General features: G+C 45.8%; 1 protein-coding gene across 2 annotated transcripts in view; it reads left to right on the forward strand.

Moving 5' to 3' along the window:
• Nucleotides 1-19,260, forward strand: part of WHRN (whirlin) — a 109,851-nt gene that overhangs the window by 86,152 nt on the left and 4,439 nt on the right. Inside the window, exons 7-10 of one of the 2 annotated variants that reach the window (XM_028715354.2) lie at nucleotides 1,247-1,453; nucleotides 5,417-5,449; nucleotides 11,551-11,622; nucleotides 15,292-15,889. In XM_028715354.2, coding sequence (XP_028571187.2) covers nucleotides 1,247-1,453; nucleotides 5,417-5,449; nucleotides 11,551-11,622; nucleotides 15,292-15,889 — 910 coding nt within the window. The remainder of the gene's footprint in view (nucleotides 1-1,246; nucleotides 1,454-5,416; nucleotides 5,450-11,550; nucleotides 11,623-15,291; nucleotides 15,890-19,260) is intronic. The other variant, XM_028715356.2, reaches the window with a different exon arrangement.

The raw sequence follows: 19,260 nt of genomic DNA on the forward strand, positions 1-19,260 counted from the left end.
CAAACAGGCATAGTACTTGAGGAGGATGTGAGGCAGAGTCAGTGAGAGGTATGGCATGGTGAGAGTACTGAGGGCCAGATAGAGAGGACTGAAGAGCCACTTTTGGCTCCTGGGCCTGAGGTTGCCCACCCATGTTATAGCAAATCAATCAATTATTTATTGTGCTTCACTAAAGACCATTATAAATTCAATTACAGATCCAGCAAGTCAATTAAAACCTGTTAAAAGAAATCCAGAGATATGGATTTACAGTCAGTCACGTTAATGAATTGCCTGTACAGTCTACAGCATTGTCTTTATACAGCTAGCATGAATACTTTTAGCAGCTTTAGCAAATAGGGCTGTTTTGTATGTGACAAACAGATCACAGTCAGATAATAGCCAACATATTTTCACTTCAGGGTTCTGTCCCTGTAGTGGTGCCAGCATCTGTTCCAAAAATCTATTTCTGGGGTTTTGATAGAACTAACAATGGAGTATATAATGGGGGAGATCTTCTACTTCACCTACCCCACAATTACAAAGTCTTAAATGCATTTTAGTACAAAGTCTTAAACATTTTTATATCTTCCATCTAAGGCATTGTTTGAAAATGGAGAGCTGTAAATGCAGTTCTCAGGAAGGCAAAAGTAAGTGACTGCAAGTATTGATCTCTGGTGTGGTTAGATTTCAGCAAATAGTACCAATGGGAGAATTTTGCGATGGGGTAGAGATAAATCTTGCATGTTATTCTGTTTATGAATCCAGCCCCTGAGCAATCATTTAACTCCAGGGACTACAAAAATATCTGTTGTCAGGTTTTTTTGAGGTTAGCACGTCTTGAACTAACTTGGCCCAAACACCCTTCTTCCATTGTCCCTCCAGGCAGAGTCTAGGCAAGTGGTCCTCTGGCATGTCCAGCACTCTTTTATAGTACAAAAAAGCAGCCATCTCTGCCCTAGCTTTTACAAACATGACACCTGTCTCTGTGCTAAGGAAGGTAGCTGGGGTATCTGGAGGTACCTTAGGAAGCTTCAGCAGATACCTTAGGAACTTATTCTGGCACACTTCCAGGTCTTTCAGGTTATTATGAATGATTCCCCATATCTCAATACCATACTGCATTTGAGCAGTAAGAGGTATGGCCTGCTGTGAGTACTGAGGGCCTGAAAGAGAGAACTGAAGAGCCACTTTTGGCTCCTGGGCCTGAGGTTGCCCACCCATATTATAGCCAGCCATGTGATCATGCTCTCTTCTTTCTTTGCAGTTCTCACTCTTGTCAGAGGTCAGGGGAGTTATATCTCCTCAGGATCTTGACCGCTTCGACAATCTGGTCCTGAAGAGGGAGATCGAATTCATGAAGGCCCGGCAGCCCTCGGGGACAGGAACGGACTCCTACTCCTTGATGTCCTGCAGTGACACAGTGTCTTCCACTGGGAGTCATTTCACTTCTACCACAGTCAGTTCAGCTCGGGTAAGTGCCCTCTCCTCTCCTTCAGTGGTCTGATATGTGCCATGGTTGGACATTTTCATGCCCCATCCCCTTTTAGTTAACAAGATATAGCTGAAACTCAAACTAAACATTACATATATGTAAATGTGTCTTTGAAGATGGCCTGTAACTCAGTGGTAGAGCATCTGTTTTGCAGGTAGAAAGTCCCAGGTACATTACCTGGCACATCCAGATAGGGTTGGGAATGCTCCCAGTCTGAAACCCTGAAGAGCTTCTTCCAGTCAGTGTAAATAGGGCTGAGTTAGGTGGACCCATAGGCGAACTCAGGCAGTGGGGTCTCCAGTCAATGACTAACAAAGCCCTACTATAAAACTTAGCCAGTTGCTCCAGGACTTTGCTGAGACAACTTGGATGGTTGACGTCAGTTACAGGAGCACTGTTCAGTGTCCTGAACCAGAGAAACATTGATCTCCTTTCAAAGTGCCTTTGCCTTTGGAACCAGAAACTACAGACCTCTCTGTATAAGATGGCTTCTTACATCTTAAGGCTGCTGTTTATTAAAACGCAAATTGCCAGCACAAGATGCCAAATCTAGACTGGGATCTTAGTGAGAGGGGGAGCACTGGAAGTTTTAATCTTTTGCTTCAGTTCCAGATTGTAGGCCCTGTGCATGCAATTTCCAGGGGGGAGATGCAAGCTCCAACTAATAAAAATCTGATATGCGGGGCACCATCCAAATTGCAAGCCCCACTCCCATACAGGATAAAACAACCCTACATTTAAAGGCACAGCTAGGTATTGCCTCCATCTGATTTTACTTTATGACATCATCACATAGCCAAACGGGATGCAGTGGTGGCCACCAAATGGATGGTTTTAGGGGGGGGGGGTTAGACAAATTCATGGAGGAGAAGGCTATCTAGGCTACTTGTCATTAAGAGTGTGTTCCGTCTCCACCGTCACTCTGCTTCTGAATACCACTTGTGGGGAATCTCAAGTGTGGAGAATGCTGTTGGGCTCAGGACCTGCCTGCAGGCTTCCCTTTGGGAAATCTAGATGGCCTCTGTGAGAAGGAGATGCTGGACTTGATGGGCCTTTGGCAAGGCTCTTCTTGCATCCTTAGGTCCTTAGAGTCTTTTCTCCCTGACTTCTGCCTGCTAAAACTACACCCAATCATAGACTTTGCCGCTTTCTGTAGGGCTATGTGGGGAAACATAGCCTTATGCCTGTTCAGCTGACCTCTTCACCTCTCCCCTCCTGCTAACCTTCCCCGCGCCACAGTGTCATTGCTATATAACATCTCAGAGACCTCGTCACATACACGACGTCTAATTAAGTTAGCATAATCACCTCTAAGCATGCAGCCTCACCGCCACAAAATTAATTTGCTGGCCATAAAACACCTTTTCATCATAAACGCATTAGCAGCCTTGGGAAATTGAAAACCTCTTTTAATAAATGGAGCTGATGATTCTGGTAGTTCAAAGGCAGGCATTGCCCAGGGGTGGAGGCTGGAGGAGGCTGGGAGTGTTGCCTGGAGATGGAATAGGAAACCACACTGCTGTGCTTTTTGAGGGCTAATTCTAGAAATATTATTAATTAATTTCTTCTTCTTGTTGTTATACAGTTGATATGCCAACATGGCTTCTAAGCAGCTTACAGCTTTACAATACTAATGATACCCTTTCCTTTGTTCTGCCCTCACTCTGATTATTTAGAATAGGAGTGCGGCATCTTAGGCCCAGGGGTGTCACCTGTGGCCCTTGAGGCTTCTCTAGCTGAGGTCATGCAGCTCACCAGCCTTGTTCTGTACCCTACTTGAGTGTTTTTGCCTGCCTGTAATCTGTCCTCTGATTATTCTTCCTGCTTGACTGGATGTGTGGGTATAGAAACTAGCCTACTGGTAAAAAAGGTAAAATTTGCATTCAGTTCTCCTCCCACTTTTGCCTCTGGTACTGCCCAGCACTGGCATGTGGTCCCTGCAAAGTTGCGCAGAAGGGAACGCCATGCTGGGTTGCTAACTGGTGCAGCAAAATGGGAGAGTGACACTATCCTCTTTAAAGAACTGTGCTGTCTGCCCATAAGCAGCCAGGCCTGGTTCAATGTGTTCATAATTCCCTAAATGGCTCGTAGCCAGTGGAGGCTGGTTCATGAGGGAAAATGGGGCACTGGCCAACCAACCTCAACCATTCCCAGCCTGTCTGTTTTCTTACTTTTCCACCTCCGGCGTATTAAGCAGTTGGTCCCTTACCTTTCTCGCCCTGATCTGACCACAGTGATCCACACGACGGTCACCTCCAGGCTGGGTTATTGTAACTCGCTCTATGCGGGGCTGCCCTTGAAGCTGACCCAGAAACTCCAGCAGGTGCAGAATGCTGCAGCGAGGCTCCTTACAGGGTCCTTGCCGTTGGATCACATTCATCCAGTGCTTTACCAACTGCACTGGCTCCCGGTGGAGTACAGGGTCAGGTTTAAGGTGCTGGTTTTGACCTTTAAAGCCCTATGTGGCCTAGGACCCTTGTACCTACGGGACCGCTTCTCCTGGTATGCCCCATGGAGGACCTTAAGGTCCACAAATGACAAGACTTTGGAGGTCCCAAGTCACAAGATGGTTAGATTGGTCTCAACTAGGGCCAGGGCCTTTTCAGCATTTGGTGGAAATTCTCTGTCACAAGAGACTAGGGCCCTGCGGGACTTGACATTTTTCCACAGGGCCTGCAAGACAGAGCTGTTCCGCCTGGCCTTTGGTTTGGACTCAGTCTGACCCTTATGTTTCTCTCCCCTTATGGTGTTGATTTATTGGCTACTTTTAAAATGAGGCTGCATTTTAAATTGCATTTTAACCTGTATTTTAAATTGTTGGGTTTTTCTTTTCTTTTCTTTTCTCTCCCCCCCCCCCCCCCATTATGTTTTTACTGTGATTTTATTGGTGTTAGCCGTCCTAAGCCCGGCTCCGGCCGGGGAGGGCAGGGTATAAATAAAATTTATTATTATTATTACTTTCATCCATGTAAAGTCGTGGGGGAGACTGTCAGCACCCTCCTCCTTAGCATCAGTGTTGCTCTACGTAGAAGCAGGGAGCAGGATGGGGTCAAAGCTGGAATTAGTTGTCTCTGTCATTAGCTCTGGCGCCACCTGCTGTTCCAATGGGCACCAACCACCACTGCCTGTATCTTCAGGAGTCGCTCCAGTAGCAGCCAGCTCTGTCCTTAAGCGAGTAAACTATGATGTGATCCTTGGATGAAGCGCAGTATAGAAATATAATTAATAATAATAAGATCAGCAAAGAAGGAGTGAATCTTAAAACTAGGATTTGCAGCAATAGCATGCATCGAAGGGCCTTCTGCATCAAATCACAGAATTGTACAGTTGGAAGGGACCCCTCAAGGGCCAACAAGTTCAACCTCTCCACACACTGTGGTGCACATTAGGGGCTACAGCTGTTTAAACAGTTTGACATGAGGGCTGTAGCTCAGAAATAGAACACCAGCTTTGCATGCTGAAGGTTGCAGGTTCAATCCTCAGGATCTCCAGGTAGGATGGGGAGAGGATCGTTGTCTAAGGCCCTGAACACTAAAGTGAGGGTTTGTATTTATAATTGTTGTTAATTTTCTGAATGCTTTGATTTTGGGTTTGTTCCCCCCCCCCCCATCTCTTTATGCATTTTTCTTTTGTCATGCATCACTCTGTTCTCCGTTGGAGGAAAATGTTTCGTAACTACAATTAATAATAATAATAATGTCAAATCACAATTAAAAACAACAAAACCCAGAAATGCAAAAGCAGCACTTAAAGCAGTTTTTAAATGGATACTGGGCGATATACACCATTGTTCAATCCTCTTTTTTCAAGAGCTCAGCTGGTACCATGGGTGTGTTTGAACACTGAACCTGAAGGATATATGGCTTGCTTATTTTACCCTCCTTCTAACATATTTCTCTTCTCCTATCCATTGTTTTATCTTTTTTTAAATGGCCCCACCAGGAGCGACTCTTGTGGCTTATTGACCTCATGGAGGTAAGCAACTCCTAATGGGTGCTGGCTGGGGTTTGGTTCCTATTAACAAGTCACAGGGGAATTGAGCTGGGTGGGACTTAGCCAAAGTACCTGCTTTTTTTCAGCCTGAGGGCTACATTCCCATCTGGGCTGCCTTCTGGGGTCACGCGCCAGAGGTGGGCAAAGTAAGAGGCAAAAGGAAGTGGAGCAACAAATAAAACTTTTTACCTTTGTACAATAGTCTAGTTTCTACACACGGTCCACCTGGGCAAGCAGGAGACATCATCGAAGTTCGAGGACACCTTCCAGCCAGGCATGGACACTCTAAGGAGGGTGTGATGCTGGGCCACTGAGGGGTATTTCCTGGGGAGAGGAGTTGTGGTATGGGGAAAGTCCTAAGGGCCAAATAGAGATGTTTGGAAGGCTGCAGTCATCTCCTGATGTCCCTCAACACTGTACCAGAATCATTTCTTTCTTTCTTTTCTTTTTTTAAAATACTTTTTATTTTCCTTTTAAAAAATACAGATAAATATAAACAACCAAAATTACAAAAGAAAAACCCTTAATAATAATAATAATAATGAAAAAAGCTTTAAAAAACTACAAAAAATATCAAAGTACATGGCATAGAACATAAGCCATTAGGGGAAAGAAAAAGGAAAGAAGAAAAAGGAAAGAAGAAGGAGGAGGAGGAGAAAAAAATGAAAAGAAAAGAAAAGAAAAAAAGGGGGGAGGAAAAAAGAAAAAAGAGAATAAGGGGGAAAGAAGAGGAAGATGAGCCAAAACACAAGAAGGCTCGTCTATTGTACGCTTCCGTCAAGGTCACAAGAGATCATTATTCTTATCAATTCTCTCTATCTGCATTCCATAGAATCCCTCATCTTGGTATCAGGGAACAAAACGTAACCAGGTCTTTCTTGATGAAACCTTATCCCCTAGATAAATATTTAGACATTCCCAAAATCATTTCAATCGGTGGTTCCCAAACTCTTTTGGGCCACCATCCCCTTATGTCAAAGGCCTTCCCCAGCCAAAGGAGCGCACCCAGCAGATATTGTCAAAGTTAACACATACAGTCACTTCTACAGCTCTGCATACCTACACACCAATCTTGCAGCTAGGCCGCTGTTCCCAGGTCCACACTCTATGGAGCAGCTGTAGCAACTGGGGACCAGTCTTCCTCCACCTGTTTATGTAAAGGCTGTGTGCACATTGTCGGAGAATGCACCTGTGTGGCAACTTCCTCTGCTCATCCCTTTTCAATCCTCTCCTGGTTCTGGAAGACAGTGGTGCAGAAGAGGGTGAGAAAGCACCCGGCCCTTCACTTGCCTCACCTGCCTCTTCTTCTCACCCAACCTGTGCTCTACCCAGGGCCGTCTTAAGCATATACGGCGCTGTGGTGCAAAGATCCCTCCAGCGCCCCCCGCCCCCCATTTCCCAGAGTTGTTGACCTTTTCCCAAGCCTCTGCGGGGATTGCTCTCTTTCTGTGGGAGCTTGGGAAGGAAGATGCATGCCAACCAGCCATATGGTTGACGGGGAGCAGCTTCCATCCTAAGCCTCTGCGGGGATCACTCTCCTCCCGTGGAGGCTTGGGAGGCAAGTTGCATGCCCGCCAGCCATATGGTTGACGGGGAGCAGCTGGTGGGTGTGCAGGAAGGAAAGGGAAGGCTGCCGGCAAAGCCATGCAGCTCCCCCACTCGCTGGGGCGCTCCTGAGAGGCCGGCGCCCTGGCGCAATGTACCAGTGAACCCATTGGGAAAGAAGAAGAAGAAGAAGAGTTTGGATTTGATATCCCGCTTTATCACTACCCGAAGGAGTCTCAAAGCGGCTAACATTCTCCTTTCCCTTCCTCCCCCACAACAAACACTCTGTGAGGTGAGTGGGGCTGAGAGACTTCAGAGAAGTGTGACTGGCCCAAAGTCACCCAGCAGCTGCATGTGGAGGAGCAGAGACGCGAACCCGGTTCCCCAGATTACGAGTCTGTCGCTCTTAACCACTACACCCACACTGGCTCTCAGTGCTCTGTCTCTACCTTTCAGCTCTGAAAGCTTCCCCTGCCTTCAGCTCTTGCCTCCTGGCTGGCACAGGTCTCCACAAATCACTGCCCCCCTCTTCTGAGCCAGACTCCAGCCACCCTTCCCTTGGTGCACACTTGTCAGCATCTGCCCAGTTCCATAAACTCATCCCCAGTGCCACCTACCGTGTAAAAAGTGGTTTGCACAACCCAGTACAGAAGATAACAACACAATAACATTCAACACAGTAACAATTAACTGCACACTTATTAAAAATCCAGTTAATACTTAGTTTAATTAACTAGTTCGGCAAAACTAGTGAACTTGATGTAGTGATATCAGCTTTTCTAAGCCTGACAGCCATTTATACCTCCAGCACTCTATTGCCACCCCCTTGCCTCTTAACACTCCCTTAGGTATTCCCACTGCATTCCCACCCCCCAGGTATGCAAGTGCCCACTATGGGAACCTTTGATCTAAATGCCAAATCACATCTGCAACTCAGCAGGTAAAATATGTTCAAGAACATTTCCATGACATGTTTTATTGCGGCGTATGGAGCAACAAGTAACATTTTTATCTTCGCACAATAGTCTAGTTCAAGTGCTATCCTTTTAGTGCTATCAATCCCATTTCCTCTAAAATTGGTATTTCGGTAATTGTGTGGTTTACACAGATGACGGGGGTTGAAGGAAGTGACAAACAGCATATTGATCAGTTCAAATAGGAAGCTGCTTCCTTGATTCTTCCTCTCAGTGCCTGACCAAAGCAAACCATCTGGCCGGGCCTGGTTTATCATCACCTCCCTGGCTAAAAGCTTGCTTTTTCTTTTTGGATCACAGGCGGGTCCTCTAAGTGGGAGGTTAATTGTGTGCTGAGATAATTGGAAGCAGCTATGCCTGGTCATAGCATTGCATTTATTGCTAATTTGCTTAAAGCAGAGCTGGCCTCATAATGGGGGGCAGCGCCATAATGTTTATTTTATGTATTTTCCAGCTATGTAATGCAATGCAATGCTTGAGAGTGGTTGAACTACCTATATCCGCACACACATACAAGATGCTGTCACCCCTGCATACAAGATCACCAGTGCTGCCTACCCCAACCCCCAGCCAATGCCCCAACCCCTGTTGCCAAATCCCCATCCTCTCCATTTCCACCTTGCCCAACCTTTCACCCCCTCACAGCTCCTTCAACTTCACCCCCCACCCATATATTCTTTTTAGGAATTTAGGAAGCTGCCTCTGTTCAAATGGATCTTAGCCAGAACTTGTTGAATATAGCAGAGCATATGTAGACTGTCCAGAAGCAGTCAGTTGCAGGCAGGATGAAGCAAGAACAAGACGCTGCTACCAGTAACTTGGTTACTTATAGTTTTATTATTTACAGCAGAATCACAAGTTACTATATATGGGATACAGACACAGATCTTAACTCTCTCACAGAACAAACTTCAACAAACTCTCAAACCACACACTGACCAACCAACTAACCAACCAAGCAAGCAGGAGTCATCATGCCTATGTGGAGACCTTGACCAATAGCAGAGTTGTATCCAAGGTCCCATATCTCTAGGCAAAATAACTCCCTCTGCTCAGTCTTCTTGGCCTTTGGCCAACTCCTTAATTGCTTCTGTGGGAAGCTGCATCAAACAGCACGTAGTCAAAAATCCCAACAGCCTCACTGGTCCACCTAGCTCAGTATTGCTGGCAGGTGGCTGTCTCAGCTCCTGCTCCAAAACACATAAGCAGAGGCTCTAACTTGTAAGTGAGACAGAGGTATACTTAGGGGTTGGCCCCCGCCAACGGCACAGGTCCAGGAGAGGTGCAAAAATCATGCCTTTTCACACTGGGTCGGAGTGATCAACCCCAAAAGCAACAACAGTCTGAAAGCGCCCTTAATTTGTATACTTTCCCAAGACTGAGTAGAGCTAAAACCATTTGTGCAAAGGATAGTGATGGCCCAAGTGGCTGACAGATTCAGTTTATTGGCTACCAAATCTAGCCATTAAAATGGAAAACGAGACCTCACCCTACAGTTTGGTCTGTAATTGATCCACTTGGATGTAGAGTTACATTCCAGACAGCCCCAAGCAGAAGAATGGCATTTTAAGGAAATCTCCCAATGTTAATTGAACTAACAGGAGGTGTCTACCTCATCTTTTCTGGTCCTTTTCCTCCTCAACAACCTGTCACCTTCAATAATTTTCTGACTGACAGCCCCACCAGTCCCTTGACTGCCAGAGAGACAAACTAGCTATTTAATGTTTGCTTTTTTAAAAAAAAGTTCTAATCTGCCATTTCCATTGATTCATTTTCAGCATTATTTTGACAATTGATAATGGCATTTGGGCTATAATTAGATTTAAAAGCTGGAGGGGGGGGACCTGTATACATCTGAGAAGGAACTGATTTGGTGACAGGAAAGAATTATATAAAAATAGTGTTTGTGTGTGCAAGAGAGGGGGGGAGTGGCATTTTTTTGATTTAAAGATTTTCTTGGGTTACAAAAGTACACACATCGTCTCTAATTTCAGATCACAGAGTCCTTTCCACAGATCAGCTCTATTTAATGTGAGATGTTGAATATAGTATAAAGTTGGGGGAGAAGAGAGGTGAGGAAAGAGATCGGGGAGGCAGAGAATGAGGGTAGTAAACTTTCATACTTTTGCATAGTATGTGCAATGTTTTTGTGCCGGCATCATGCAGGTAGATTCTCTTTCTATTCATTCATTAATTTCCATTGACTCTGAAGGAGATTGGGGGCAGGGCATGGCTGTGTGCCTATAACTGACTGCAGAGAGTTTTGTTTGTTGTTCCATGCGTTCTGTAAGCCGTGGGTCACCAACATGAGGCCTGCAAGTACATATGACTCCTGCAGGATCCCACCCACCCCTGCTGAAATTAGGCTTGAAAGTGTTTTTTGACCAGTAGATGGATTTCTTTCAAGCCTAACAGTGGTACAAGTTTCAGGGTAGTTACAGCCAGAGGGTCAGTGGTCCAGGGTCACTAGAGGGAGCGGCAAACACCCATTACTATTTCTGCAGCAGGGTCTCTGCCTCCAGCATCTTAGAACCACCCAATCAGCATGAAAGGGTAGCTTTTAAGGCACTGAGAAAAAGTCTTCTTAACTTTTGTTCTGATTGGAACTGATAAGGGTGAAATGAGCCAAGTCAACCACTGAAGCTGCTGGGGTCACTCTGGAGAAGAAGAAATGTAGTAAGAACACCAAGGAATCAGAGTTGGGAGGGTCAACACATGGTCCCCCATACAATTTGAAATGATAAAGTTTTGCAAATGTGCTAGTAGTTTTAGTCTTGCATCACTGAGGCAAAGGAGTTATTCTATATGTTCCAAAGCTAATCATTTAGAAACACTGAAAATAGAAATGGCTTCATTGTCAAGAGAACTGTGTGCAAGTTCTTCTATGGACAATGGAACTTCAAGGGAAACACAACTTAAGTCACCCCAAAAGAAGATATTGGAGCATGCCAAGCCATTTGCCCATGTACCATGAGGTCCATGAATAACCATGGTTTAGAGGTCCCGGGCCCTAAAGAAGTCAGACTATCCTCCACCAGGGCCAGGGCCTTCTCAGTGATGGCTCCGACCTGGTGGAATGCTCTGTCCCATGAGACCAGGGCCCTGCAGGATTTATCCTCCTTCCACTGGGCCTGTAAGACAGAGCTATTCCGCCTGGCCTTTAATTTGAATTCAGCCTGATCTTTTATTTTCCTTCCCTCCCCCTCCCCTTTTATGAAGATCACCCGCTCTGAGACCCCACAGCTAATTCTCCCCTGGCCTCCTCGTTGGCCCAAGTAGGACCAATTCAGCCAGCTAGCCCTGGGGATTATCTAATGCTTATTAGATGGATTTTCCCTAAATTGATTTCTGAACTTTGAATTTTATTGTTATTCATGTTTTTAGACTGTATTTTATGCTGCTTTTCCAATTAAGTGTTTTAAATTTGTTGTTAGCCGCTCTGAGCCCGGTTTTTGAACCAGGAAGGGCGGGGTATAAATAAAAAGTTATTATTTTATTTTTATTATATTTATTTATTTATTACAAAATAAAAATAGGAGCTTTATCTTCCTCCTTTGTGGCTAGAATACGTCAGACTTGGAAGGGAGCAGAAATGGAAGTCAAAGCAACATCAATGCCCTGCCTGACATCTCACTGGTAAGGCATGTTCTCATCCAACCCACCACCTACCATCCTCAACCTTTACTTCTCCACAGTAATGCTGCCTCTCTGTCAGGACCAGGACTCATATCCAGGGTGCCACGCAATATGCAGCAAACATGCACTTTCTTGGCGTGAAGATATTAATCTAATTGGCAGCTGATTTTCATGATCACACCTTATGCCAGGCTTCCTAATTGGCCACCATCTGGCATATATCCTACTGTTCTATTGCTCTACAATACATTTGTCTTGAAATGTGAACAGCTTGAGTCTTTTTCACTGGAAAAGCATGATTTTGAGCAATTAGCAGAGGATACTAATCCCTATGGACTGGGGTAGGGGGTGGGTAGGGCAGAGCCTTACTTTGATTATGTCTGCAGCTCAGCTTCCATAACTATGGCCCAGCAATCCTAGCTCCCCAGGGTCATAGTCATTTATTTATTTATTTATTTATTTATTTATTTTATCACTCCAAGATTCCCTGGAGTTCTTTCTGCCCATCTCTCTTTGTATAAGGTGGCCGGAAAAATTACAGGTATATCTTGGTTAGGGATGAAGAGAAAGCTCAAATCAGTACACACCTGAAGCTAAATCTGTGAAATTCACACTTATGCGAACTGAAACGTAACCATCCTTCAAAAATTACACTTTTCTGAATTGTGTGATGCGGTTCTCCAAAAACAATGTGTACAAAAATCTAGGGTCAAGTGTGCATAAAAACACACATCTTAGTGAAAGTAAAATATAAGAATGCATTATATTAGGGGGAATTGCTTGCAAAAATGTGAACATGACTCAAAAATGGAAATGAGTTTGTCGAGCTAAATTTGCACTGAGATGCTGGTGTTTTTCATGGGAGATGTTTAAAAATAATAACCACAAATTGCTGCAGAAAGTGAAGAACAGAATTCTAGATTGGAAAAATGAGAAACCGAGAGGACCAAAAGTGACAGATCCTCCTACCCCCAATCTAGGTATTTATTGCTGACACCTAGAAATGCAAGGTTTCTAGAAGACCAGCTTTAGCCCACTGAATCTTTCATCTGAGAATGGCTTAAGTGTGCACTGAAATTTTGCAACAGAGGAGGATGGGAGGAAACACAGAACAAGTTTACACTGCCTCCAGTCACACACACACACACACACACACACACACACACAGAGAGAGAGAGAGAGAGAGAGAGGAATCTACCTCCTATTAGCTGCTCTGCCCACCACTCCACCAGCTCCAGTGGTTACCAGCCAGAGGTACCAACTTGAATAAAATATTGCAGGGGCCCAGGTAAGTCCCACCCCACATAACTGATCACATGAATGTGGTGCACACACACCATTTGAATGGCAGTGCCCAGAAACTGGGGGGGGGGATGGCCCCCTCAAACATTTTATTGGGGGGGTGAAACCCCCACAGCCCCTAGGAGTTGGCTCCCATGTTACCAGCTGCCACTGATGCTGAGTATTTATTAAAGTGGACATTGGGTAAATGTAGGAATGGCACAGGCCTAATATTGCATGGATGCCCCACTTGTGGTTTGCAACTAAAATAAGAACCACCGGTTGTATCCAATTCAGTTCTACTCAGAGTAAAAGGTAAAGGGACCCCTGACCATTAGGTCCAGTCGTGGCCGACTCTGGGGTTGCGGCACTCATCTCTCTTCATTGGCCGAGGGAGCCGGCGTACAGCTTCCAGGTCATGTGGCCAGCATGACTAAGCCGCTTCTGGCGAACCAGAGCAGTGCACGGAAATGCCGTTTACCTTCCCGCCGGAGCAGTACCTATTTATCTACTTGCACTTTGATGTGCTTTCGAACTGCTAGGTGGACAAGAGCAGGGATCGAGCAACGGGAGCTCACCCCGTCGCGGGGATTCGAACCGCCAACCTTCTGATCAGCAAATCCTAGGCTCTGTGGTTTAACCCACAGCACCACCCACGTCCCTCTACTCAGAGTAGGTTCATTGAAATGATTGAATCTCAGTTTGGCCCAATCTGCACTTAGAGCCACTTTAAATAGTCATGGCTGGAAACTGCAGTTTCTTAAGGGAATTGAGAGTTTGTAGGCTACCTCCTTTTCCCCTCCTAGACTGGCTGAAGAAGAAGAAGAAGAAGAGTTTGGATTTGATATCTCACTTTATCACTCCCCTTAAGGAGTCTCAAAGTGGCTAACAATCTCCTTTCCCTTCCTCCCGCACAACAAACACTCTGTGAGGTGAGTGAGGCTGAGAGACTTCAAAGAAGTGTGACTAGCCCAAGGTCACCCAGCAGCTGCATGGGGAGGATCAATCACTCTTCCCCTGGGAACTCTGAGAACTGTAGCTATGCAAAGGGAGTAGAGGTCTCCTAATAGCTCTCAGCACCTTTAACAAACTACAGTTCTCAGGATTCTTCAGGGGAAGCCATGACTGTTTAGAGTGGCTTGATGTTGCTTTCAATATATAGTGCAGTGTCCATCAATTTCAGTGAATCTACTGAGTAGGGTTGCAACCCATTATTACAATAAAGCACAAAACATAGCAGCAAGGCATACATATGCTTAAAAAGCTATCAATAAAAATATTGTCATAAATTGCAGTAATCAGGGTGCTAAAAAGAAATCTGTCATGAGTGGCCTAGGAATCCCGGAGCAAACATGAGTTTTTAAACCATGGCAGAAGCACCCAAAAGTTGATGCCTGACTCATTTTCAAGGCGAGTAGGTGCCACCACAGTTGAGTCTCCTTCCTATACAATCATAAGATGAACTTCTACAAGCCATGCAGTTAACAAAGCCCTTCTATTAATGGTTCAGCCCTCAATATTTGAGATGAAGTTTCTTATATTCACTTCTGTTCTGGGTGGATACTTCTCATTGCCATAGCACCCATCTCCTCTCCACTGAGATATTATAATTTCAAGGTACACCTGGAAGCGGACTGCATTCCTTTGTCCTTGTCCATTCGGACTCCTCAGATAGAAACTCACTCAGGCAGAGCAAGGTGGTGGAATGGAATAATTCAAGGCTCGTTCTGCAACACCAGACACAATCTCTGCCATGATCTGCCTGGAACAGAGGTTACGATACGATACAATACGATAATCTTTATTGTCATTGTCCCATACAGAACAACGAAATTAAGATGGAGGTGGATTATGCTGTTGACATCACAGCATTCACCTGATATTTATTTATTCACTTCCATTTATAGATCAATTCCCATGAAATATCTTAAAGTGATTTCACAACAAAAACAACAGCAGTGAATATAGATTATAGAAGTTCATATATTAAAACAATGAGAGCATGCTTTTAAAAATTATATATATATATATATATATATATATATATATATGCAGGTTTTGGTGTCCTCGGGTGTCTTCCCGTGTAAAAGTTGGGGTGTCTAGGCGACGTTTCGACGAGGTCTCACTCGTCATCTTCAGGCTGGTGCTTTCGGCTTCTTGTAATACAGGAACAAGTATTAGATGAAGTGTGTGATATTATGCAGTATACAAAAGGGATGGGTATAAAAACAGAATGGAAAGGAACGTAGGAGGTCATATTGTAAGAAAAACGTGTAACAAATTTGAAGTTTAAATTAATTGGTTAAGTTATGAAAAATTAATCAAAATCTTAATTTAAAAATCATGAACACTTTCATGGTTGTTGTTTTGTCTCTTTTGTCTAATCAGGATGATGTTTCCTCCTTCCCTGAGGAGCCTCCGGCCTTCAAGCCTCCTCCTCCCCCCTCTCAAATGACAGAAGACCCCTCTGCCCCCCAGGACAGGACCTCAGCAAACAACACCCTCAAGCGGCCCTCTTCAGAATCTTCCCAGTCAGGCCTGTTCTTTGTGGCGCCCCGGAACCCCACTCCACCATCCAGCCTCTCTGAGAAGGATACAGGCAGCATTGCCTCCTCCTCCACAGAGGACTCCACCTCCAGCGCCATCTATGCTTCTGTCTCTCCTGCCACCCATTCCTCCCGGAGGCCCCTAGATGCCCACTTGTTGCTGGTCAACCAACACCTGATTGGGCCCTTCCCTCGGGTCCAATCACCAACACGGCTGAAGAACCCCTCTCCTGAGAGAGCGACACAAATCGGCACCCTTCTAAACCCCAGTGCACCATCCCCTCCTCCTCCACCACCTCCATCCCATCCTGCTCCTCCGCCTCCCAGCGAGAAGGGAGGTGGGGAAGCTGGCACTGCACAGCACTTTATCATGGTGGAAGTTCATCAGCCCAACAGCGAGCCAGATGTGAATGAAGTGAGGTCTTTGCCCCAGGCCAGAGGTGAGGATTTCTTCTCTTAGCGGACTGGTTAATGATGGGCATGTTCTGTTCTTTAATGTGTTTATAACCTGCATTTGAGGAGGGTCTCAAACACCAGTTAAAACATGGGTGGGGTACCATTTGCAGTCCAAGTGCCCCATTTCCTTCCTGGTGGAGGAAAGGGGGGCGGGGGGAGCACACTGCCCCTGGCACCACCGGGGAGAGGGGTACCATCGTGGCCGCCCCCTGGGCATGTGCCACGCACTGGGCGCCATGCCCCCACAGGTAGCATGCCATGCTCCCAGGAAGCATGCCAGGCCCCCTTGGGCAGTGTGCCATGCCTCTGGGGCACACGCCACACCCCCAGGACACGCACCAGCCACGTCCCCGCCTGCTCTCCACCCCCCAGTGCCGGAGCATGCAGCTTCGCCACTGTCCTGGCCACCTACCTTCCAGGGGCTGCATGCCAGGGGTGAGCAGGGACCACAGGCAAAACTGGGCAAAAAAGGGGTGTAACTTTTACCTTTTTTTCCTCATAACAATCCTGTTAGATAGGTTAGGCTGAGAGCTTGTAATTGGCTCACGGTGATAGCTCAGTGGGTAAAGCATAATAATATCAGGGTTGTGTGTCTGAGCTTCATGTTGGGCTAAATATTCCTCTTGCAGGGGGGTTGGACTACAGGACCCTCACAGTCCCTTCCAGCTCTACAATTTATGATTCTATTATTTTATGTGAACTTTACAAGGAAGCTGGGATTTGAACCTGGTTATCTGAGTGTGTTACAGTATACGGTGGGTAGGCAGGCAGGGCAGGGGCAACACAGAGCTCACACCATGACCCTTGCTATCAAGACTGGAATGCTAAAAGCAGGTAACCTCTTGAAATTTCTGGATGGCACAAAACACCACAACTTGATTTTTCTGTGTTTCATTGTGGATGGGGTACCACACACACATATAAAATCAAACAATTAAATACACTTAATGGAAACGAATTAACTTCAATGTGGATCAGAGCAGCAGAAACATGATGGGGGGGATACTGGGGTGACAAAACTCCCCACTGAAGAGGGCCACCTTGTCTTGGTAGCTAAGAGCCAATGTGCCCTTCTGAAAACTCTACATATTCAAAGGGAAGGGCCACAATCCAGTGGTAGAGCATATTTGCTTTGCATGCAGAAGGTTCCTGCATCTCCTATCATCTCCCAAGAGGGGCTGAAAAAGACTTCTGACTAAAACCATGGAGAGTTGCTGCCAGTCAGTGTAGACAATACTAAGCTAGATAGAATAGATAGAACCAATGTCCTGACTCAGTTACATACCCTCCAAGTGTCCCTGTTTTCCAAGGATAGGCCCAGAATGACAAAAGCTTCTCTGTGTCTCTCCATGGCTGCTGCTTCTGCCAACCTCCTCCCTTGGGCAGCTCATAACAGCTGTTGGAGAACAGAGAAGGAGAGGCTGCCACAGCCCCATGTGACAAACCACTTCTGAGGGGCAGGCAGAGGGCAGGAAGAAAGGGGGAGCAGAGTGGAGTGCAAAGAGTCTTGATTTTTTTTTAAGTACTTTGTGTGTGTGCATCTAATGTTGCCCCTTCCTAAACTTTATTTATTGATGTGTGTTTTCCTTTTTGTAAATCTACCAAAAAATAAAATGAAATCAGGATTAAGGGTTTTTCTCAGGATGATGGAGGGTGTGTGAGCTGTGTCCCCTTGGTTTAGTGGTGGTGGCACTCACCCTTATCCTGATAGGAAATGATGGGGGGGGGAATGAAGGTTAAGGGGGGATCAGTGGGGGAGTGAGAAATGTCCCTATTTTAATCTGAGGAATGCTGGAGGGTATGCGGTTGTAATGCCGCATAATATTCCTAACTTGAAGGCTCTGCCCAATCTCCTCTTAACTGGAGATCAGCACCACTACTTGTACGGGAAAATCCATCAATTAGCATAGGGCACTAATAATGAGGACTCCAGAGTGAAACGTCTCAGATAAAGTCTCCAGTCTCCCCCGCCTCCCCATTGAACCTTGCAAGTACATTTATAGCTGTGGCTTTGCTTCCCTCTTGTGATACTGTTTGCTAAACTACATGCATTTGTTCCTTCTTTTTATAGATTTTTCCCTTTCCTGTTAAGACTGTTGTTATTCCTCTATTCTCTGCTGTTCTAACATCACAGGAAACAGGAGGGGGTCTCAAGATCTGTAGGGCATCTAAAAGCGACAGAGGCCATAGTTCACCGATTCATTTTCATTTATTCATTTAGCACTATATTAAATCATCAAACCTTCTAAGCAGGTTACATGAAATGTACATTAAAGTTCCCTATAAAATCAGAAGTTAACAATAAGTTAGCCAAAAAGAAAATATTCAAAATAAAATCAGCAGTTTTAAAATTAATGTTGTTAAAATGCACGTTAGGTTTACATGTCTGGGCAGGTTTGCTTAAACAACAACACCCAAATGGACATGCCTAATGGCAATGGATAGGGAGTTCCAAAGTGGAGGTGCCACTGGAGTGAAGAACTGATTCCTTGCAAGTGTGGAATGGACATTAGATGATACTTGTGCCAGTGCCAGTTCTGCAGACTGAAGAAGTCCAGTGGGCACTGGCGGAGGAAGAGGAGTGCTGGGGGAGTGCACCGCCCCAGTCAGCGCAATCCCAGTGGGGTGCCATTGTGGCTGCCCCCCCCCCGCCTGCAGGGTGCCACGCCCCCAGGACATGTGCCATGCTCCTGTGGGCGGCACGCCATGCCCCCAGGACATGCACCAGCCCTACCCCCACCTACTCTTCACCCCCCCTGGTGCCAGAGCATGAAGCTCCGCCACTGCCAGCGGGCATAAATATGGGGTTAGGTGATCCAGCAAGTAAACTGGTCCCAAACTGTTAAGGGTTTTCTGCAGTCCAATCCAGAAGTAAGAGCAGCAGGATGTAAACCTCCCACCCATCAGCTGGTGAGTGGAGGAAGAAATAGTGTCCAAAAAGAGTGGCACCCACAACAATCAAAAGGTGCCCATAAGGCTTTAAAAGGTTGTCAGATCTTGCTATAGACTTCAGAGCTTATCCAGTGCTGTGTTTAATGTGTTTGGGTTATCCAGGCCCCCCAAGACAGGTGCTTGATTGTGGGCACAGTGTGCAGCAGCATACCTTTGACACAGTGATAGTGTCTTAGTGGCAGGCTTCTTCTGCTTCAGTTTGTTCCATGATTCATCCCCGGTGCTGTCCGGAAGGGAACTGTAGCACAGCGAACATGGGGCAGACAAGAATAAACCAGAACATTTGTGCCATAGTAAAGGATTTCAGCAGGGAATTACAGGTTGTGTGACCACCCTAAAACATTTGCCCAGTGGCTGCCCACAAAGCCTACAACAAATCCTACAAACAGTAGATTGCCCCTCA

The sequence above is a fragment of the Podarcis muralis genome, chromosome Z, assembly GCF_964188315.1.
Source record: "Podarcis muralis chromosome Z, rPodMur119.hap1.1, whole genome shotgun sequence".
Classification (NCBI taxonomy): domain Eukaryota; kingdom Metazoa; phylum Chordata; class Lepidosauria; order Squamata; family Lacertidae; genus Podarcis; species Podarcis muralis.